Source organism: Electrophorus electricus, chromosome 10 (assembly GCF_013358815.1).
Source record: "Electrophorus electricus isolate fEleEle1 chromosome 10, fEleEle1.pri, whole genome shotgun sequence".
In the NCBI taxonomy this organism is placed as follows: Eukaryota; Metazoa; Chordata; class Actinopteri; order Gymnotiformes; family Gymnotidae; genus Electrophorus; species Electrophorus electricus.
This window is the reverse complement of record NC_049544.1, coordinates 1,269,550-1,292,223: the sequence shown is the minus strand read 5'-3', so window position 1 is coordinate 1,292,223 and position 22,674 is coordinate 1,269,550. Positions and strand designations below refer to the sequence as shown.

General features: G+C 43.0%; 3 protein-coding genes across 7 annotated transcripts; 2 read left to right on the top strand and 1 right to left on the bottom strand.

Annotated features, from left to right (window-relative positions):
• Positions 1-1,957: 1,957 nt before the first annotated feature.
• On the top strand, positions 1,958-11,940 carry fxyd6l (FXYD domain containing ion transport regulator 6 like). Of its 4 annotated transcripts, none has more exons than XM_035531158.1 (9): positions 1,959-2,137; positions 3,948-4,007; positions 4,547-4,573; positions 5,849-5,872; positions 6,450-6,473; positions 6,820-6,843; positions 8,891-8,965; positions 9,691-9,727; positions 11,424-11,940. In XM_035531158.1, the coding sequence occupies exons 2-8, from the start codon at positions 3,953-3,955 to the stop codon at positions 9,723-9,725; spliced, it is 264 nt and encodes an 87-aa protein (XP_035387051.1). In that variant the 5' UTR covers positions 1,959-2,137; positions 3,948-3,952; the 3' UTR covers positions 9,726-9,727; positions 11,424-11,940. The 4 variants fall into 4 exon arrangements, with proteins under 4 accessions (XP_035387052.1, XP_035387051.1, XP_035387050.1 ...); XM_035531157.1 differs by having other exon boundaries at positions 1,960-2,216; XM_035531156.1 differs by having other exon boundaries at positions 1,960-2,216; positions 3,928-4,007.
• Positions 11,941-12,706: 766 nt separating this feature from the next.
• On the top strand, positions 12,707-17,968 carry fxyd7 (FXYD domain containing ion transport regulator 7). 2 transcript variants are annotated; one of them, XM_027007209.2, is made up of 6 exons: positions 12,707-12,786; positions 13,885-13,920; positions 14,018-14,092; positions 14,528-14,558; positions 15,121-15,161; positions 15,249-15,354. In XM_027007209.2, the coding sequence occupies exons 1-6, from the start codon at positions 12,771-12,773 to the stop codon at positions 15,266-15,268; spliced, it is 219 nt and encodes a 72-aa protein (XP_026863010.1). In that variant the 5' UTR covers positions 12,707-12,770; the 3' UTR covers positions 15,269-15,354. The 2 variants fall into 2 exon arrangements, with proteins under 2 accessions (XP_026863010.1, XP_026863009.2); XM_027007208.2 differs by lacking the exon at positions 14,528-14,558 and having other exon boundaries at positions 15,249-17,968.
• Positions 17,969-18,050: 82 nt separating this feature from the next.
• LOC113575633 (NF-kappa-B inhibitor delta) lies at positions 18,051-22,023 on the bottom strand. Its single transcript, XM_035530475.1, has 10 exons — positions 21,940-22,023; positions 21,558-21,811; positions 20,898-21,136; positions 20,602-20,707; positions 20,314-20,460; positions 20,113-20,164; positions 19,743-19,915; positions 19,347-19,463; positions 18,781-18,945; positions 18,051-18,280 (listed from the first exon to the last, which is right to left on the bottom strand). Exons 2-10 carry the CDS (start codon positions 21,786-21,788, stop codon positions 18,209-18,211), a joined length of 1,302 nt encoding a protein of 433 aa, XP_035386368.1. The 5' UTR covers positions 21,789-21,811; positions 21,940-22,023; the 3' UTR covers positions 18,051-18,208.
• Positions 22,024-22,674: the final 651 nt, after the last annotated feature.

Here is a 22,674-nt window from a genome sequence, read left to right as displayed (position 1 = left end):
TCGCTTTGTTGCATCTGCCCTAACTGCCTCCCCCGCTGGTTCATTGCTATTGAGATTTAATATTGGTCACATAACTCATTTAAATCAGTGTGGCTAAGACATTGCATTTGGTGGTTGACTTCAGGAGAAGGAATGTGGCTCTACCTCTGGCCATTATGATCATGCGGTGGCATGAGCTAAAACTTTTACGCTCCAGGGGACAACCACCAGTATGTCACTTCAGCAATACACTGCTGACTTGCTAGGAAAAGTTCATCAAAGCCTTTTCTTTCTGAAACAGCTCAGGAAATTTGGCCTGACTGGAGCTGGTATGCTACACTTTCACAAAGCTGGCATGGGAAGTGTATTGACCTTTTCAGTACGTGTCTGGTATGGTAATTCAACAGCACACGAGAGAGAACGGTTGGAGAATGGTGCAGACTGCTTCTAAAATCCCTGGTTGTGATCTCAGCATACTTTTGCTTCTATATAAATCAGTGGAATGGAAAAAGTGGTATTGGAAGTTCATGCAAGTCACAGCCAACCAGGACCTTTTTCCTTCCCTTCTGGCAAAAGCTTATTTATGTAGGACTTCTCCGTTCCATAACAACTTCACCCTTCTGCCATAAGACTGTTCAACTCCACCTCACAATCTTGACAATTTTTTCTATATTCATGTATTTTAATGTTTTTTATGAGATATATTAATGTGTTTTAATGTATTCTAAGAGATTTCTTAGACAATGCAAGTGTGGCGGTTTGTTGTTTGTGTTTGTGCAGTACCAAAACAAATTCCTCTCAGGCAATGACTCAGTGGAAATTAACTACTGAACCCTTGCAGTCATGCGACTGTGCCTGGTGTTTAAACTGCTGTTTCGAACAGGTACCATTACTATAGCCACTTTATGTGTTTCCCGTGGGTGTCCTGTAGCGTTGTCATTTTGCCTCCTCGTGGTTACTTGTTCATCTATTCCATTTCCCCCCATCATTTCTTCAGTGTATGGGGGCTTTATTCTTGCTTTTCTCTTTATTCCACCCAAGTTTTATAAGTTATATCTCTTTGTCGTATATCGTTGTATGGTAACTGTCGTATTCATAGCTAACTCTCTCATGCACGTGGCTCTTTTGCTGGAGGGCTGTTGGATGGTGGGGCCTTGTCCTGTTCCCTGACCGTCTTTCTCTTCTCACTGTGAGCATGTGTATGTATATGGGCATTTGTGTGTGTTTGAGTGGTTATGTGGGAGTGTCCGTTCACACATACATGTTTGCATGAGGAAGAGTGTGTGTGTGTGTGTGTGTGTGTGTGTGTGTGTGTGTGTGTGTGTGTGTGTGAGAGAGCGTGTGTGTTTTGCCTCTTTTACCCATGCTCTGCCCGCATGCGCCTGTGGTTCGCTGGCTCTTTCCGTTAGCTGTGTTCCCCAGTTTTGCTCAGTACAACCCAAATGTTTTAATCGTCATTTTGATTTGAGCGCGCTAAAAGTAGTTCTTTTTTTTTTTTTTTTTTTACCACGTGTACCACATATCTGTTACTTATGCTTTTCTCACTGCACGATAAATTTAATCTGTGGCATAGTTCGTGTTACCTCGCTGGACACACATATAAAAAGTAATATGTGATAAAAATAAAGTCCTTTCATTTAAGGCAGTATAAGCAGTTGCATACGTCACACTGGAATTTATGGAATTCAATGCGAAACCTGTAGCAGGTTTACTGATGAATGTTTCCTCAATATCCATTAATATCTGGGACTAAGTACCGTAAGATAGATCTGCTCGGTTAAAATGATTCATGAATCCAGATATCTATTTTCTAAGCGCACATGACAAAATGATGGTCTCGACAGGAAACTTCCGCATACTGGACGCAGTCCCCCCGCAACCTCTAGCAACACCACCATCATCACCCCCACCCACACCCACACCCACACCCCGATCCCCGCCCACGTCTGTTGCTGGTCGTTCAGTGGCTGGGCTACTGATCTGGATTATGAAACGTGCGTTATCTGAAAAGGTGCAGAAGTAACTGCAGAGTCGTAGGTAGCAGTAGGTGCCGAAGAAGCCTGATATACTGGAGTCTGCGCTTCACATCGCTCATTTACAGCCGAGCTTATCTTTAATAAAGCGCTTTGCAAGTTGCATGTACTTGTACAGACTTTAGGTGAACTTAAAGAAAAGTCGTGATTCGCCTCCTTTCAAAACGAACATCACAGTTCTGGCGTTAAGTGTTGGCCTAACCGGTAAGTTTCTCTTGTTAACATTTTCCACAAAGAAATCTAGTCGGTCTGTTTTGAAAGGATTGCAGGTTTTAAAATCCTCGTGGCTTTCGCGTCCTGGTGCAGACTGTTCCTCTGCCAGTGTACCGTAGACTACGAGCTGTCAGTGACATTTCTAACTATTTCCAGTAGTATTCGGGACAAATTCCCTTTCCTAATGTTTTTCGTTGTGCCGCAGCCCGGAGCACGTGATCAGCTAGCTCACGTTACTCCTAGACTTATTTTGAAAACCTACAGCACTGATCGCATTCGACAGATTTAATCAATAGTAATATGTATGGCATATTTTATGTACGCTGCGGTTTTTAAATTGAAAAGACCGAGCCTAAGTGAACAATAAATAAGGGGCATATTTTTAGTGTATTAACATCAAGTATACTCTAAAGCAATAATAAATATGAACTGTTTTTGCTGCTGCCAACTTTGAACGCCCCTTTGTCATGAGACATGTGCATTTTGAGCATGTAAACAGTGAAACCCGTGAAACTCCGCTTCGTGATGAGAATGAGTTGATCTGGAGTCACAGTCACTTACGTTTGTAACGCGCTGACCGTAAACTCGTTCGTGCAGCATTCCAGCCCCTGGCGCCGTGCCGCGGCTGCCTGGTACCTAGCCATGTTTGAGGTGCCGGTCTGGAAATAGAGACCGGTTTCCTTTCTTAGCTACAGGAGTTCAGAAGCATGCTGGGATCGTGTAAGTGACCACCCCAAAGCTTGCTGGACACACAAACTGAGAGCTCCGTGGCTGCAGGGGTCTGCTATAACGCGCATGTACTGTACTGTAGAATAACTATAACAATATAAACCATCACGCAATTTGTGACTGTCAGTACGTAGCCCAAATCTGCTTTTTGGCCATCTTGATTGCCTAGGTAATTAATTAAATTTTTCTCAATTATTTTCCTCATGGTTTTAATTAGGGTCAAACCCAGAGTTATAATATGGCAACAAGTGTGGATATTAATGGGAAAAGCTGTCCCAGCTCTGCCAGTACATGTAGTGCCTTGTCTCTTTATCCTATAGCTGTAGGCTTGTGTAATTAAGTCAAATATCAGAGTCAAATTTATTTATATAGTGCTTTTTTTTTTCTTTCTTTCTTTCTTTCTTTTTTTTTACAACCGTCCGAGTCCAAGCCCCCAGTGAGCAAGTGAAGGGCGACAGTGGCAAGGAAAAACTCCCTAGAATTATGTAATACTCTGCTTACCGGTCATCTGTCAGCCTTTGGGCACTGGCCCCTTTAACACAGGGCATGTTTTCCTGCTTCCACCACACCTGACACAGCTCATCAAACACATAACATACCCTCGTATGACAAACCCTTGATATGAGTCCAAACGGAGAAGGTATAGGAAACAAGGATGTAGGCTGCATGTTTGTTGAAAGGGAAATGGAACGGAATGGAAAACTAAGAAAAGATGTGGAGGGTAGAAGGGCAACTTTCCAATGTGCCAGCGTGACAAACTATTTTATTTGCTCAAAATCTAGAATTTAACAGTGACATGCTTGAAATGGTCTATATGCTATTGCCAGTTAAATATTCATATACTTTTGTCAAAACAAGTTCTTAAAAACTCACAAGAACTGTGAGTGGATGTGAGAAATTCAGCAGAGCACCAAAGCCCTCCCAACTGAAGTGTGTGTGTCTGTGTGTGTGTGTGTGTGCGCGCATGTCTCAGACTGTTTCTCTGTTTTTCAGATAAGATGGATCTGTGTATAGCAGTGCTGTTCTATTGTTGCTGTATAGTTCCAGCTCTTGGTGAGTCTTTCCCAGAGTTCTCTGTTCTCGTGAAAGAGTTACAGCAGAGCCAAACAGGCTCTACATGCACATATAACACACACAACCCACCGAGTAAAATATGTGTGTATACGCAACATATTGCACTGCATTATTCTGTTTTCATATGCACCTACATATCTGTTCATAACAATGTTATGAACTAGGCCTATCTTTCTCTCATTGCAAACTTTCCAACCTTTTACCCAATTCAATCATTCAACCTGTTTTTCGACAAAGTCAACAAAATCTAGTACCTCCAATCTAGAACTGTTTCCCCGCCCACTTCTCCATTTAGAAACAAGCTTGATCTCCCCTTAAACAGAGTAAGCCCAGTTTGGGGATAATACTACACTGTTTATACTGCTCCCACACTAAGAGGTCATTTGAGCGTCGCAGCGCTAACAGCCCAGTTTGGGGATAATACTACACTGTTTATACTGCTCCCACACTAAGAGGTCATTTGAGCGTCGTAGCCCTAACGCTGTTTTCTTGGCCCACGTGTGTGTGTATCTGTGCAGGGTCAGCATTTGGCAGGGAAATGCCAGGTAAGTGTGTTGATTCTCAGCCGAGGCACGTTTGAGCGCAGTAATGAATGGCGTTGGCTCTGCACCTCATTGGCTGCGCAGAGACTTGCTTTGGAGTTTGGAGCTGTGGGAATCTGCAGCGTGATTCCACGTATCCGTCTCCAGGCTACACTGAATACCTGCACGACGCATGCACTGCAACACACCCAGTGCTTTGCTTGGCAGTCGGCGCAGGTGAAGTTGAAAGCAAAGTTGTGGTGAAGTCGAACTTTTGCTAAAAGCCACTGATCGGAATGACAGAAGCTACTGACTGGAATCACGGAAGCCACTGACTGGAAACATTGTAAAATGCTACATGGGTCTGAAACATGAACAGAAGATTTATTTGTACTCACTTCAGCTTTGTCACAGGACGTGCATGAGTGAGCGGTTAAATCTGTTTGGCTAATACAGAGTGATGACTGGCATTAGAATTTGAATCGCTATGTAGTCTAGTGTTTAAGCTCATGTTACAATCCCAGTGGATTTCTGAGAACATCATGACCTTTGCAGTATTCCCAGACTTGGAATTAGTTTGGTGCTCCTGCAAGGACATCATTTGATCGGCTGTAAGAGCACTTTGAAATCCCAACACAAGCACAGAACTTTTTGAATGGTGGATGATCTGCAATCGATAGATTTGCTCATTATTGAGGTCTTGCTAGTCCAACAATTACACCATCTGTGTTGTTTGGGGATGTCAGAAATACAGCAGAAGGTTATCCAAAGTCTAAAGTGCCCTCCCTGTGTGAGCCTTTTGCCCTCCCTGTGCGATCCCTGTCATCCCTGTGCGATCCCTGTCATCCCTGTGTCCCATAAACTTGCATCTGCTTTGCAAAGGTATTGCTGTAGTGACTGTGCGTGTCTCTCACTACTGATATACAACCGGTGATGTACAGATACGTTCACTGTAATGGCAAAACTAAACAAAAAATAAATAAATAAACAAATGCAACATTGTGTGCACATTTTGCTGGTCCTCAGATGGCAAAATGTGTAACACAAAGGAGATCTATGACATGAATAGCAGGAAAAAAACAATAATTTTGACACCAAACGTTTTGGTGTCCAGTGATACAGTGTAATGCCCAGAGATACAGGTCAAAGAACAGAAGCTTAAATCATTTGGAAATCAGTAATAAAATTATATCAAGAGATTTTCTGCACTGGCACTTTAAACATTTCCGTTACTTATGCCAGTGCAATAAAAACACTTTTAACATTTGATTAATAATCTCTTCTTTGCTTCCTGTCCAGCTTCTACGATGGATGACAACAACGGTAAGACCCTTCTGACATCACATGTACTTTATGTCTCTTAATTCAGAGCCTGGAATTGTGTTCGTGCCAGAGAAGAGCCATCTGTCTTATGCACGGCTGCGTGTGTCGGAGTTTTTGAAACGCTGGGGCTTGAGCCTCAGCAGGTAAAGGGAAACGTTTACGATGGTCTCCTGCCAATGGAGCCTTTTCATCCTCTACGTGCTATTACACGAGGCCTGACACGGCGGAATACCAGTGGACTGCTGACACGGTGCGGGGAGATTACCAGGGGCCTGCCCTTCCGAATGCAGTGTAGTGAGGTCGCCTTAAGGCAGTCATACCATGGAACCCCACACCACATTCAGAACAACCATCCCATGCTAGGGAAGGATGGTGGAGGCTTCTGAATGCTTAGGACTGAATGTGGATTTGGGGGTAGGGGGGGTGAAATAAGCTTAGTTTTTTTGGACATTTGCATTTGTAATAGTTCAGACGTGTGTATGTGTATATGAGCTCACTTTGCTAGTTTGTTAGCCTGCAACTGGAGAGTCATGAAGTTTAGTTTCAAGTTTCTTTATTCATTTCTGTTTCCCATCAGACCGTGAGGGGCCGTTTCATTATGGTAAGTGGGGATAAATTACATCTATTTAGAGAATATATATGTATGTTATTATTATTTTTATATATATATATATATATATATATATATATATATATATATATAATGAGAGAGAGAGAGGGAGAGATTACACACACATATATGACAGACAGATGAAAAGCGATGGTGTGTTGGTGAATGAGTGGTCTGTGCCGGTTTGGGAGCTCATCACTCTGGCCCTTCCTGCCATTTTTGACACGCTTGTTCATGTGTCGCTACTCGCATTTCGAGTTGCTAGTTTGTTAGCCTGCAACTGGAGAGTCATGAAGTTTAGTTTCAAGTTTCTTTATTCATTTCTGTTTCCCATCAGACCACGACAGCCCATTTCATTATGGTAAGTGGGGATAAATTACATCTATTCAGAGAATATATATGTATATTATATATATATATATATATATATATATATATATATATATATATATATATATATATATATATATATATATATATATATATAATATATATATATTTATTTTGATTTTTTTTCCCCCATTTTCTATATATTATATGTATATATATATATATATATATATATATATATATATATATATATATATATATATATATATATATATAGAGAGAGAGAGAGAGAGAGAGATGGAGAGAAGAGAGATTCCACACACACATATATGACAGACAGATGAAAAGCGATGGTGTGTTGGTGAAGGAGTGGTCTGCACCTGTTTGGGTGCTCATCACTCTGGTCCTTCCTGCCATTTTTGACACAATTGTTCATGTGTCGCTACTCGAGTTTCTGCATGCACTGTGAACTCGAAGGGCATGTGTTGTGATTTGGGGATTCGGGAAACTCACCTTTGGGACACGCGGTGTTCACGCAAAAGCTTGGGTGAAGGAGAGCGACCCCCTCCTCAGGAAACATCTGGGGAGGTCAGGGAGTGTCTGCGTTTTCCCTCTGTTTTCCTGAAGCAGATGGAAAACAATCGCCCTCGGGGGCCGGTCCCTTGCACAGCCTAGCAAAGAGCTCCAGGTACTATCTGTGTAACGTCTTAATCTGCCTTTGGCTTATAATCGTTTACTTTTATGTGAATCTTATTTCAGACCATTTTGAAAATGCAGTCATTGAGGTTATGAGGATTTAGGAGCATTTCATAAAAGACACGTGGATCAGTTTAAGTTAACAAAAGCAGGGTGGAAACAGGCTTCCTGTGTTGAGAGGATGTGATGCGTTGAGCTCTGTAGTATCATTGGTCTCTCTAGTTTGTACATTTGCAAACAATTGCAAACCACACACGCTAGTGTCAGTTTGTGTATGTGTGTGTTTGGGTATACATGTGTGTAAGTGCCAGTGTTTTCCTGTCAAACCATGCCTATGAAAAAAAAGTCTCTATGATAAAATATCTCCTCCTAAAATACATGTTTTTGAGTTTTCCACTAACAGGTGCTTGAAGCACTTTTACCAAACACTGGCTGTGGTCTGCAGTAATTATCGTCAGCCAGTAGGAATGAGAATGGTTGGTTGGGCAATAGTGTTGCGCCTTTGTTATCATTGTGTCTTCCACCAGTGCTCTTCTGGACATTTGCAAGCGTAGGGGCAACCAAAGGGTCAGGGTACAACTGGGTTTTTTTCTATGTGGTCATTTTATAAGCTACTATTATTCCATGAATTTAAGGAACATATGCTATATCATGATATATATCACAATATCATGGTATCGTTATCCGGAAATGAAATGTCCTGTATCAGGATATTAGATTTTGGTCATATCGCACAGCCGTATTTGCACAGCTAATGAAGTGGTGTCTGTCTGAAACATTTCCTGTTAATCCAAAATCTTGTATATAAATTTTTACTACATCTACACCTTTAATTACAGTACAGTGTTATTATTGCCAGGAATCTCACACACATACACAAACATATCATCTGGTTTTATGGTGTCAGATCCCTTCCTCGTCTTTAGAGGTCAATATTACCTCTCAGAAAATAGATCGCAGTTGTTTGTAATTAACTTTACTAGACTTAATAAGGTGTTGGTTGCAACTGTATATACTAACATACATCGTCTTTCTTTTCATAAACAATATTTACAAGCTCCTTTATAAAATTATAAAATTATCATTCATATATATATATATATATATATATATATATATATATATATATATATATATATATATATATATATATATATATCTTAAATTAAACGTTTAAATTAAGATTATATCTATAACCTTAAAATGATTATATAATGATCTGAATGGGGTCATATGCTAAACAGCACAGTTCTGCAGCAGTTGGTCCCAGTTCACACGTTGCTTCACAACAGTGAAGCTTCTCCCCACCAAACATCATCATTGTAGCCACAAATACATTTCCTGCTTACTTTGTTCATGCCTCCTTTGTCTGCTTATTTCAGACTACGATTCTGTTCGAATTGTGGGTCTGGCTTTCGCTGCCTTTTTCTTCTTCATGGGAATCTTCGTTGCCATCGGTGAGTTCCGGAGTTCGGATGTTGGAAAAAATGTTGTGGAAACCACGAACAGATAACCCACTTGTAGCTAAAGTGTGACACCCTGCAACACCTGACTGGCAGATACCTGCAGACACAGGTTGTCTGGGACATTGATACTTCTTCAAGCCAGAGTCAGAATTCTCATCCTACATGCTACATCCTTTCCAATTACATTACATTTCCAATCCCAGACCAGCGACATGACACAAACCAAGACAAAGCAGAGATACCACAAAAGATTTAACTTTCATTAATTTTCATAAACTTTCATTAAGTTTCATTAATGCTTGGAAAGCTTTGATTTGCCATCTCACCAAATTCAGCCCAGCTATAGACGTTGCAGTGGTTGGGGGGGGGTATTAATACGTGATCAGCTGTGTCTTAAACAGCATGTTTGAGAGATCTGTGTACCATTCATCAACAGTAATGCTATTAAAGGTCATTAAAGACATATTCCAGGCTGCCTGTGCATCCTACCATGAAAACAAGGAGTCTGATGCTATAGAGGCAACTTGAGCTCTGCAAGATACCCCACACAGCAGCCCCTTACGACACCCATCTCCATGCCCCACTAAGGTCCCCTCAACAGACAGTTCAGGCAGTTGTCCCAAGCTCCAAAATCCACATGTTTGTTTGTATGTTTTTCTTTTTCATTGTCTCGCCTTGCTGCTCACTGACTCTCGTTGTCTTGTGTTTTCCTGCAGGTCGAAAGTGCCGTTGCAAAGGAGGCCAGAAGTAGAGGTGAGTTGAGGAAGAACTCGCAACACAACACAGCTGCTCTCTCCTGTGCACATGCTAGAAAGAAGCGTAAACTGGCTGGCTTGCGCGGGACTTTATGAAAGGTGTTTGTGTATTACACTTGGCTGACAATAAATAGAACAGCATGAACCCTTTACTGTAGGCAGAAATTATACTAGAAGGTGCAGAAAACAAATGAGTGGGTGAGTACCTGAGCTTTTACTGCAAGGTATGATGCGTCATATTGCAACGTATGCATTACACTGTGTTATATACACTGCCTGGCCAAAAAAAAGGTCATACACACTAAAATTTTGTTGGACCGCCTTTAGCTTTGATTATGGCACACGTTCCCTGTGGTGTCATTTCCACAAGCTTCTGCAATGTCACAACATTTATTTCTGTCCAGAGTTGCATTCATTTTCCCCCCAAGATCTTGTATCGATGATGGGAGATTTGGACCACTGTGCAAAGTCTTCTCCAGCACATCCCAAAGATTCTCAATGGGGTTCAGGTCTGGAGTCTGTGGTTACCAATCCATGTGTGAAAATGATGTCTCATGCTCCCTGAACTACTCTTTCACAATTTGAGCCTGATGAATCCTGGCATTGTCATCTTGGAATATGCCCGAGCCATCAGGGAAGAAAAAATCCATTGATGGAATAACCTGGTCATTCAGTATATTCAGGTAGTCAGTTGACCTCATTCTTTGGGCACATAACGTTGCTGAACCTAGACCTGACCAACAGCAGCAACCCCAGATCATAGCACTGCCCCCACAGGCTTGTACGGTAGGCACTAGGCATGATGGGTGCATCACTTCACCCTCCTCTTTTCTTACCCTGATGCACCCATCACTCTTGAACAGGGTAAATCTGGACTCATCAGACCACATGACCTTCTTCCATTGCTCCAGAGTCCAATCTTTATGCTCCCTAGCAAATTGATGCCATATTTTCGGGTTAGCCTCACTGTGTTTTTCTTAAGGCTACACAGCTGTTTAGTCCCAATCCCTTGAGTTCCTTTCGCATTGTGCGTGTGGAAATGCTCTTACTTTCACTATTAAACATATCCCTGAGTTCTGCTGTTGTTTTTCTACGATTTGATTTCACCACACCTTTAAGTGATCACCGATCACGATCATTCAAGATTTTTTTCCCTACCACATTCCTTCCTCGAAGATGATGTTTCCCCACTGCCCTTCACTTTTTAATAATGCACTGGACAGTTCTTAACCTGATTTTAGTAGTTTAACAATCTCCTTAGATGTTTTCTCTGATTGATGCGTGCCAATAATTTAACCCTTCTGAAACAGATTAACATCTTTTCCACGACTACAGGATGTGTGTTTTGACATGGTTGTTTAACAAATAAGAAGCTACTCACTGCATCAGTTAGGGTTAAATAACTTGCTGCCAGCTGAAACATAATCACCTATGCAGTAATTATCCAATGGGGGGCTCTTACCTATTTGCTTAGTTAAATCCAGGTGGAGACCTTTTTTTGGCCCTATATATATATATTTCAAAGCATTGTACATCACAACCTATGCATTATATAAAGCACTTCTGTCACAACTTTTATGGTGAACTAATTCAGACAAATTCTAAGATTAGATTTGCCACTGGCAATTTTATGGTCAGATGTTTGACTTCATGAAGTCATCTGGTATTTCTCTGTTTATGCCTCGCCACGCTAGCATTTGTTTCCACCGGACGAAGAATCCAGCCCTGGGACTCTCACAGTCAGCTGCAGGATGGCAAACATCTGCAAGGAAACCTGTTTCTTCAGAGTGTTTGTCATTTTTTTTTGTATCTCGTAAGTCTCCATTTCATACCAACAGACGCTGCCATCTGTGCTCCTAAACCCCAGATAGATAAGGTACCTGGATCAGTTTAAGCAGCTGACTGGCAACAAATTATAGTTGGGATTATTGTTTGGTAGTTACTGAAGTCGGTAGTGTAGTTCTGCCTGATATGTTTTACCCAGTTTTTGGCTGTTCAGCACAAGATGTCTTTTGTAAAAATAATTTTAAAAAACTTTCTAAAGTCTAATTGATGTCATGTTGAGGCTGCTATTGATTTTAAATTGTAGCCTTTTTTACACTTTGTAAATTCTTTTCATTGTTTGTAAAAGCAATGAATCTGATTCATTCTGATTAATAAGACATGACTGACATGACTTTTCTATCAAATAAACTTGGACTTGAAATAAAATATGCAGTGATTCATTTTAGTAGGCCTAAGTACATATGCTAACAAAAACATGTAAATATATAATGTATATAAACTAAAATAGCAAAATGCTATAAATGAGGAAACTCTAGTAGGAATAGAGAATAAATAAAAGACAATTAAGAACTTCTAAACTATCATAATCTTATACTACAGTAAACCTCTGTAAAATGTAGTAGATTTGTCTCTTTAAAGGTTCTTGTAAAATAGCAGTATATTACAGGTCATCATGAAAACTTCTGTTAGTAAGTATTTACGGTCTTCAAGTCTGTCCTAAAGGGAAGGACATGGGCTAGATTACTCTGCCTAGTTTGCGTTATCGAGGAATAGTAATGTAGGACCTCCAGTAGCAGATAACCCTAAAGTCTCACTTCACTTAGTGTGAGTGGATGTCTAACGAATTCGTTATCTGAATCTGAATCAGTCTTCACGCTGATATTTCCCTTGTTTTCATATTTGTAGCTATGATTTAGCTGGCGAAACGTCCTCATTGCGACCCTTCGGTTTTGTGTAAGTAAACAGCAGGGTTTCCTGCCTTGCTTCTCTAAGGGGCGCTTTGGTGCAAGCACCGCCGCATTGGCTCAACTTTATGTCGGGGGCCAATTAACTTTGATAAGGCTGAGCCAGAGATATTTATTTCCCTTGGTCTATAGGTAATGCAGCGCTCGATTGTGCCGCTAGAGGGCAGAGTGTATCACTAGAGGGGCATCATAAATAGGTTCACCCTTCCGCCTGCTTCTCCCCACAAAGCCCTGACTCACCCATCCCGTCAGATAAGTCGAGAAGCCCATTCCAGTTCCAGCACTGCAGTCATGGCAACTTCAGCAGGTTCGTAAACGCTAGTGTATTTGCAGTTTGTATTTGTAATTTGGTCATGCAAAAATATTTTACTTTCGTGCATGTATAGCGTAAAATTACGCAGCATGTAATTATGTGCGAGTTGTTGAAAAGCTTCAACCTGACATAAAAACAGATGCCTTACAGACCTGAAATTCTGTTTACAGGAATTTTCCTGATTTGGCTTTCGTGTGTTTATTTGGCTTTCGTTAAATTCGTTTAATAACTTACATAATAATAACTTCATAATTTACATGAGAATTTGTTTTTTAAGCATAGTACTTGTTTCTCTTATTTACAATTGTTCTGTTATCGTTTAATTGTAGCATATTATAAATATCATATTTTATAAATATTATACACTAAGGTGTATGCTGGGGATAGACTACTCCAAAAACGCTAATCCTTAAAAAAAGTTTACACAAGAAATTGGTGTCGCGTAAAAATGTTCAGAACCATCTGTGCATATTAGTATGTTCAAACCAGTTTTGATTAGTCTATATGGGATGTAAGTGTCTAAGAGTTCTGCTGGTATTGCTGTTTTAATTGTCTTTATTAAGATGCGTCCTACACTTTAATCAATTCCGCCTCTTTTTACCCAGACTTTTGACCTGGTATCATAACCTAAAATTCACCACACCATGAACACCTCCTGACTTCTTTAGGTGCACGCGTCTCCTCTCTGCTTTGTCTGGACACGACGCACAGCGCATTGCGCTGAGCTCGCGACTCCCCTTGCGCGCGCTGCCGCCAGTCGATAACGCAAACCGCGTGCGTCTGTGCAAATGCTGTAAATTCATGGCGTTTATTTCTGGGCGTATACAGTTATGGGAAAGTGTAATCACAAAATATTATCTCCCCCCGAAACACAACCACTGAAATGACAATATATCCAGAACCGAATTTAATTTTCGGATAAAGAAATTCCTCTGTGTTCCATTAGAGACCAAACGTGTCCGTGGCGCTGACTCCGGTCAGCCCCTCGGCGTCCAGTGGCACCGTCAGTCCGCCTGCTTGCTTGCTTTCTACAACCACTACCAAGTCTCTTGTGGTTTTTCCCATTCCTGAAGCCGTAATTATACTTCACAGAATCGAAGTGGGAGGACCAAAGCGCCTTCGACTATGGTGAGTGTTATCCCAGCAGCACAGAAAGCCCTGCGTCGTGAGCGTCTTCGGCTGGCGCGACTGAGCAAACTGCTGTGCTGTCAATTCTTCCCGCTAGACTACGAAACGCTGCGCACCACTGGGGTCATTCTCGCCGTGGTCATGTTCGTTCTCGGGATCCTCATAGCCCTGAGTAAGTTGACCCTAAGACATCCTACAGAGGAGGCAATTCCGCCTTTTCTACACTTTATAATGAGTCGAAGTTCCGTTCACTGGTAACTCGTGTATTGATTGTTATCGCAGGCTATATGTGCACATGCACTTCATGCCTTAGAACTGGCGAATGCCAAACGACTATCAGCGCTCACCTCTGGCGTGGTATTAAAGGAAATACCATAGAAAACAAAAGCCATGGCGCGAGCAAAAGGCGAAGTGCCGTTACCGTCAGCGGCAGCCGCGAGGTTCCGGCGGCGGTGTCTGTCCTGCTAGAGCACAGCCCTTCAAGGCCTCGGTTAGGCGAGACTTAAACACGAGCATGGTAGACGCCATTGAACCGAAGCGGCGCTCAGTTCGCATCCACGCCGCAACTTGAATCAGTTCTGCCTTAATCCGTTTTTGTCTCTAACAGGTAAAAAAATCAAATGCTCAAAATCAACCAAGTAAGAATTTGCACGCGAAGCCACGTCTCCTCTCTGCATGTGGCACGAGGAGAGATAACAAACGCAAGGGCCCGCTCCCAGAAGACTCTTGACTGCAAAATTCAAGCTATTCCAACCCAGCTGCTTCTCTTTAGTCCAGAAACACTGCCTATCCATCCAGACAAACAACACCCTTATTAAAAGTTGCAAACCCTGAAAATTCAAGGATGCATGCCATATATCTTAGGGTAAAACACATCCACATTTCTGATGTCTTTCAGATGGACAGGCAATATGGATCTGAACCACTGAGATGCAGAGCATGTTGTGTCCTTGGCACAGTTGCTGACAAATGCCGCAGTTTAAATGCCTAGTTTAAATTGCTAAACCGCTAACATGCGGTGCAAAGTTCCAAATTTACCAGCGGTAATAACGATGACCATGCCCAAACTAATATGCACCACTTGAATGTTTCTGTTGCACAGGAATGTTAAAAATTGGTCTTAATTCTGCATGCTTGCTGAGTGAGTTCTTCTGTCTGTCTGATAGAGCCTGATAACTGCTTCTCCCCGTCTCTTCACAGCTCTAGCCATCTGGGAAGCGGCACATCATCCAAGACAGAAGGTACGATCAGGAACCCTGCACACGCAGCTGCACACGCAAATCTTTTCATAAGTTATTTTATTACCGCCACAAATTTTTATCTTCTAGTACCCCAACAGACGGTATAGACGTGAATTCCGACCAGGGAAGAAGCCATTTCAGTGGGAAGATGACCTGAACAGGAATGCAAGCCGCACATGGATGTCCACCTTTGTCACGCTGTGGACATTCAAGCTTCCTTCCCTTTCATTTCTTTGTACCTGTCATCTTGCAGGTCCAGTCTGCTCAGATCTCTTAGCTTGCAGCCTTTTCGCAGGAGACCAGACTGCCACCACCATTCAACAGAACTCTTGGGGCCTTCATTTTCTTCATGGGCTGTCGTAGGTCAGTGGTTAAGGTGCTTAATTTGTCATCAGAAGGTTGCTGGTTTAATCCCCACCACTGCCAAGTTGTCACTGTTGGGCCCCTGAGAAAGACCCTTAACTCTCATATTGTACTCAGTCTGGTTGTGGTGTTATTTAAAGAGTCAAACTGCATGAAGTGTCACTTTGGATAAAAGCATCAGTTAAATGCTGTAAACTTTACTTGAAGTTATGTCGCAATGGATGCATTCGCCTCTATTACTGTACTGGTGGGACGAGCCACAGTGCAGGCCGGTATCTTCGCATTCACCTTCTAGAGCAGAAGTGAGCACAGGCGTTGTGTCCTTGGGCCTCCTGGGGTGCAACACAACCCTCCCTTGTTTTCTTCACTTCCTGCTCCACTTCCTTTCTTCATGTGTGTCGTTAGCTAGAGTGTTCGGCAGCATGAGCACGTGCGGTGGGGGGGCACCCTGTGACGGAGATGGTCTTAATATGCAATGAGCGTGTGCACTAACACTGCATCTTAATCCCCACTGATCCTGCTGCAGTAACAGATAGTGACATATCTATTATCAGCATGTAATACTGTCTCAGCCCAAAGAAAGACGTGACAGGAAGTTGTGTTGGGTAACTGGACTAATTTTGGTACCTTATGGTCCAGGTTCCTAGACCCAGATTAAGCCTAAAACTAAACTAAAAAGAATTTGCAGTGGTGTTTTAAGAATTGGCACTGCAGATTAGTCCAATATTAGGTTTAATGCATGTTAGGAGCCCAGCTCTTATAGAATAGGTTTAATCCATGTCAGGATTTCAGATTTTATAGATTAGGTTTAATCCATGCCAGGAGCCCAGCTCTTATAGATTTGTAAATCTTGTCAGTGATGTAACTATTAAATGTTGCAGAGAAATAGTTCAATAAAAGATTCAGCATTACCAGAATATAGTTTTCATCTGTTTAGGTTTGGTTTTTGATTCATGTTTGTGCTCTGTGTCCTGTTAAATCTTTCTTGGAAACTATTTAATGAAGCAGTAAATGCACACTCTATATTAAAGTAAACATGTAAACACACTGCATGTATTCATGTATGATATATGTCATCAGAACACAATCATCACCAGCATAAATCATGACAACTTAAGCATGAAATGATCTTAAAACTAATATCACGGTACACAGGAAACCTTAACAGCAAATTTTAATGCCATTGCTGAAGCTTGAAAATTTTCATGTGGTCACTGTTACATTCAATCAGTAAAAACAAGTTTCTATTGCAGTGTTGCTACTTTGTCAACATTAAACTTTTCAATGAAACTGTATGCTGTAAAGGCTCAATCTCTAAATGCAGTTTTCTTACGTGAAGACTTCAAGCAGTTCTTATAAATCTACAATCATTTCAGCATTTTACAAGGAAGTGACAGTAGAATGTTTTTCCCCTTCATTTGAATGACAGAGGTAGAGTAACCCAGTGATTCACACGTGACAGTCCCTCGGTCAGTGCTTTAAAAGAGCTCTTTGACTCAGCCTGAACGTTACATAGAATATTCACCTCTGTTTGTGAAATTAGAATCATTACAATGATTATTTTTTAGGTAGATAATACAAAGGCCAATGAAATTCAGCCCATAAGTCGTTTAACAACATTTGGTAAACAATTTGCAAGTCTGACATTTTCACTGGCTTGAATGACTCATGTAAATATGCTCCCCCTCTTGTGATGACAAATCTGCTATGGATACCCCCACTACACTCTTATAAAGGTTACAATAGCTTAACTCATTCATATTGTACTGCACATAAATAACTATTTCTTCATCCTGAGTGAAGCACTGTCAAATAACAAACAAACAAACAACAACAACAACAAGGCCATGGTGTTAACGCATTAAAATAAATAAATGGTTGTGTTTTTGTTTTAAAGCAGGTAACAGGACACTGATACAGTGTACTAAGATGAAGCAGCATGCCTTCTCAAACCAACATGGTTTAATAAAATGGCAGGAAATTCAGTTCGTGACACTAAACCCTGCCCAGGTGATTTCACAGAAATCGCTTTTCAGAAAAGGAGCTGAAGGAAGTCTCCCTTTCTATGACACCATTTATACACACTCATCTGATGAATGAGCATATAACACATATTTAGGAGAAATGCCAGTGACACAACATGTGTGAGAAATCAAACCTCTACGACAATTTAGAGGAGAAATTTGTGAAAACCCTCATAAGAGGATACCACAGATAAAATCTGTCCTCTGTGTGAAGACCTAAATTCAGTCAAGGGATACAAATAACAACATGGAGGAACCTTTTCAGGGACGTTTTTGATTCTAGTAATTATTCAGTAATTGCTGATTCAAGTAATTCTGGTTCAAGTAATTATTTCTCACCTTTTCTTTTTTTTTAAACATTTCTTCCAGATAACAATAACATTTTCCCACTTGTCATATTTCAAGTAAATAAATCATGTTTCTTTTCTGCTATGACTGACAAGTGCTTTAAGGTACATTTACATTTACGGCATTTAGATGACACTTTTATTTTCAAATCAGTGGGATTTACTTCCTCCAATAAGTGAGAGGTACTTCCTCTAATAGGTGGGAGGTACTTCCTCCACTAAGCTTACATGGTGTCCCCTGACTGAATGTAGTCCTTTCCCTGTCCCTATGAGAAGTAAAGGGAGATACGATGAGACTGGATAGCAGTCCTGGTCAGTCTTGGTCCTGTAAGGATGCAACACGCCGCCTAGACGAGGCGTTCCTCTTCTTCAAGATGAGCTTGAGCTAAAGGAGAAAGAGCTCCATCAGTTGGACCCGTCACGTCCCGTTAGGAGGAACAGCCACCTCCTGGCGGTAGGTACACCTGTCTCACAGGTGTGCGGGTTCTGACTGCAGGCCATCTGTTGCCATGCCGAACTCGGCATGTTCACCGTTCACCACTGCTTGCTTTGCAAACGCGAGGCCAAATAAAAGTACATCCAACCAACAGTGGTGCCTGCCGAAGCTGGATGTATTTTTGGGTGACCGTTGGTAACAAGCTCGAAGACAGCCAACACACGTTGTTCATGGCTGCAGATGGGTTGCAGTCTCGGACTACACCTATAACAAGCACCTGTGAGATAAGCGGTTCTAATGTAATGGTTGAGGAGCGCCTCTTCTCAAAGACCCCCCCCCCCCCCTCCCAGAGACCGCCTGGTGCGTCAAGCTTTTTGTCATGGCGTTAGCCCTGCACCCCATCCTCAAGAACATTCTCCAACCAATGAGGTGCCCCTCCCCCGCCTCACCTTTTCCCCTTGTTCGCCGCTCTGCAGCAGGTGCGCGGGCTGGTCGTTCTCCAGGTTGCGCACGCTTGGGTCAGCGCCCCTGGTCAGCAGAAGGCGGATGATGTCCTCTTGGTGCAGACTGGTGTGGAGCCCAGCCGCCATGTGCAAAGCCGTGTGCCCGTGTGCCTGGGGGTGAGGTGGGGTGTGCTTGAAATAACCACTCCAAAACAACAGCATGATAAAGGTGGTATTTCAACAAGCTCCCTGTACTAAATGATCTCCACTGCTCTGTGAGGTGGAGCATGGGTAATCTAATAGGGTCTGATTGTATTCAGTGGGGGCAGTGGGAGCTCAGTGGTTAAGCTGCTTGACTAATGATTTCCTGTTCAAGTCCCACCACTGCCAAGGTGCCCCTGAGCAAGACCCTTAACCCTCAATTGTTCAAGTTGTGTTCAGTGGTAATTTGAATAAAAGCGTCAGCTAAATGCTGTAAGTGTTTTCAGTCTATTATGGGGGCGCAGACTGCAGGCAATTCCCTTCGTGAATATAACAGTGTGTAGAAGTGTTTCATTTTCAGTTTGCTTTACCTTCATGTTGATGAAGGCCTGCATATCAGGCAGTGGCTGTTTCAGGAAGAAATGCACCAGCTGGATATTCCCATCCTTTACGGCCAAGTGGAGAGCCGTCTTGTTGCTTTTGATTTCCTGAGAAATCAGGGAGAGCACTAGCTGACAAAGTGAAACCAACCACGTGTGCCGTCCCTGCACGGACGTAGGCGCCTACCCGAAACTAAACACACTACAAGACCTTTCGCTTTCTCTGTGTCAAGTAGGAAGCACTCTGCCTGTGTGGTCTGAAAACATTACATAACTGGAGTGTGTAATGCAATACCCAGTAATGTATTATAGATGCAGGATGAGTAGTGTAGTATCGTACTACTGTAGAGAACAGTTTGGACTGTAGCCAAGGTACATTCTGTTCACCTGGCTGAGCAGAGAAGCCCCAGCACTGAACAACATCTGCAGGCAGGAGAGTTTATTATCAGCCTGAGACTGCAGCTCATCATCAGGGGTCCAGGCAGCGGAGGAGGAAGAGGCCGTGAGGGCCTTCATCGTGGCACCATGGGAAATCACCGCACAGTGCAGTGGGGTGAGACCTGAGAGAGACCATGAGTGAAAGGCATTGTGAGCGTTAGAGAGTGAGAGTGAGAGTGAGAGTGAGAGAGATACAGAGAGAAAAGGAAAGAGAGACAGAAAGACATCAAATGAGAGACACAGAGAGGCCTAAAAATACTCAGTCATTAGAAAACTGAGTTTTCTGTCTTTTATGTGAGGGGAAAAGTAGATACTTTACCATCAAAATTGCGAGCCTCCAGGTTCACGCCGTGGTCCATGGACAAAATCACCTGTGAATGGAAGGATTTGAATGCTGTTGTGTTTTTGTATTCGGATCTCACCAAATCATGTACAGACACGTGGACAGACACGTGGACAGACACGTGGACAGACACGTGGACAGACACGTGGACAGAGGCATCCTTTCTCTCCCTCTTACCTGCATGACCTCTGGGAAGCCATATGTGGCGGCCAGGTGCAGCGCAGTTTGACCCTTGATGTCACACATGCTGATGTCGGCCCCCAGGGACAGCAGGTCCTGGACTATCTCTGGCTGGTTGGCTGTCACTGCCACCAGCAATGCAGTCTGGGATACAGCGGAGTTAAGAGTCAGTATGCACACACCCAAACCAATATCATTGCACCACAGGCTTTTGCACTTAAATGTGGAAGTAAACAGACAACGTGACACAAATGAGGAACATGGAGTGACCCTCCATGTGCTCACCTTGCCCTTGTGCTCCTTGGAGTCCAGCCTACCGAGCTCCTGAAGTCTTTCCGCGGCAGCAAAGGCATACTCCCTCTGGCCCTTGGCAGTGTAGATGTGTAGGATCCTAATGGACAAACAAAAGCGTTGACTCCTTTACTTTCCCAGAGATCAATGTCCCTCCCAGCAGGCTGCATCTCTGTGAAGACCCTCAGATGTCTGCTGGTACGGTTTCTATACTAACGTTTTTTTTTTAAATTAATAACTGCTGGGTGCAAAAAGGAGGAAAAACCCCTCCGCCCCCCGCCGTGACTTACGTGTCTCCATCGTCATCCTGCCAGGTGGTCCTCCTGTAGTCCATGCTCTGTATGAAGAGTCGTGCCTCCTCCAGTTTAGCCATGTCCATCCGGGGCCTGAACTGGAGGCCACACGGACCCGTGGGCCCCTGGGCTCTGGGCTCCGAGTCCCAGGGGGCTGGGCTCAGAGACACGGCTTGGGTCCTGGGGTCAGCGCTGGCATCCGTCACGGCTACGGTCACAGCGCACTCCAGGGCCGGCTAATGAATGAAACGTGAAGAAAAGAGCAGTCACGTGGTAGTTGAGCCAGGCAGAATGAGATTAATGTTACTGTGGTAACTCTGAGTCCACTGCTTTCATCTAGTCATTAGTATGTTCCATATTATGGAAACATAAACGTAAAAATGTATGATTTGTCCACAAATTAAGAGACTTTTAAATCCCCTTTGAAGAAATTTTGCTCAAATTTCACACTCACTGTATTACTCTACCTTGATTGTCAAATAAAACAGACAACTGTACCCAAACTGTAGACAACTGTAATCAAATGTATCAAATAATATGAATAGATGATCTGTTTATTGTTCTATGCACTCAGGTCATATAGGTATAATACATAATACATTAAAAACGAAGGAACAGATGTTTAAAAGCTGATTTCCATCAGACGGTGCCTCTTACAAAGTGCTGCGTCATCTGCCCGTCGGGACAGTCCTGCGGTTGGTGCAGGCTGTAGGCGGGACCTTGCAGCTCGGCAGGAGGTAAGCTGTAAAGCGAAGACGGGACGAAGCCAGTGCCCGGTGAGAAGCTGTTCCCAAAGCTCAGCTCTATATGGGGGAAGGAGCCACAGTGTTGCAGCGCTGGGTAGGAGTGGGGCACGCCCGTCTCCCAGTTGTACCGCATCGCCGGCATGTCCGAGTAGCTGAAGCTAGCACCTGCGGTGTGGAAGAGAGGCTTTTCAGCTTCCAGCCCCAACCCCGGACCAGCGCGAGACTCGCGTTCAAAACGATATGACTGTGCACGTGAGATTGCGCCGCGTGGCTGTGATGGGGTTGTGACTTACTGGCAGGCGGAGCGGACGTTGATACCTGTCCAGAGAAGAAAGGATTATGTTATTCGACCTCATTATCTGAACACGAAAAGTTTTCTCGTGAAGTCCGAACAAGCATGAGTGCATCATAAGCCGTAGGCTATCCGTACTCACCGGGAAGGGGGCGGGGGCGGGGGCGGGGGCGGGGGCGGGGCCGCCAGCGGTGTCACTCGCGGCAGCACAGGCCGGAGGGGCGGAGCTAGTCTCTCTCTTTCTCTTCTGCTCCAGGAGTTTCTTCACTGTGGGCAGTGTGTAACACGTCTTCTCCTTCGGCGCTGAGGATAAAACACAAGTTTACATTTATCTGACACTTTTATTCAACATGGCTTACAATTGTGACTGAGTACAACTGGAGCAATTAAGGGTTAAGGGCTTTGCTCACCGGCCCAAAAGTGGGAACTTGAACCCACAACCTTCTGATTACAAGTCAAGTACCTTAACCACTGAGCTATCACTGCAATGGCACAAACACCACAAACAAACAAAAGCCATCAGAACTATCCCGGCAGAAGACTCTTCAGTTGAGAACTAACCTTTAGTAATATTTGTTGCACTGACCAGTGTACTTAAACGCTAGCCATTACTGTTACTGCGCTAGCAGTAATAACTGTAAGCTGTTGCTGAGTCCGTTTTTACATTTTTTAACACACAACTATTTTAGATTTGATGTATTTTGACTGCTCTTCCCACCTCTGCTCACTTTTACAA

Coding starts and splice junctions, on each gene's coding strand:
- fxyd6l (XM_035531158.1), top strand. CDS start 3,953: ATGGATCTGTGTATAGCAGTGCTGTTCTATTGTTGCTGTATAGTTCCA. Junction 4,574..5,848: donor ATTTGGCAGGGAAATGCCAG/GTAAGTGTGTTG, acceptor CTTCCTGTCCAG/CTTCTACGATGGATGACAAC. Junction 6,844..8,890: donor CGACAGCCCATTTCATTATG/GTAAGTGGGGAT, acceptor TGCTTATTTCAG/ACTACGATTCTGTTCGAATT.
- fxyd7 (XM_027007208.2), top strand. Junction 13,921..14,017: donor CCAAAGCGCCTTCGACTATG/GTGAGTGTTATC, acceptor TCTTCCCGCTAG/ACTACGAAACGCTGCGCACC. Junction 15,162..15,248: donor CACATCATCCAAGACAGAAG/GTACGATCAGGA, acceptor TTTATCTTCTAG/TACCCCAACAGACGGTATAG.
- LOC113575633 (XM_035530475.1), bottom strand. CDS start 21,788: ATGCCGGCGATGCGGTACAACTGGGAGACGGGCGTGCCCCACTCCTAC. Junction 19,464..19,742: donor GGGCTTCTCTGCTCAGCCAG/GTGAACAGAATG, acceptor CTGATTTCTCAG/GAAATCAAAAGCAACAAGAC. Junction 18,281..18,780: donor GCGGCGAACAAGGGGAAAAG/GTGAGGCGGGGG, acceptor TTTCTCCTTTAG/CTCAAGCTCATCTTGAAGAA.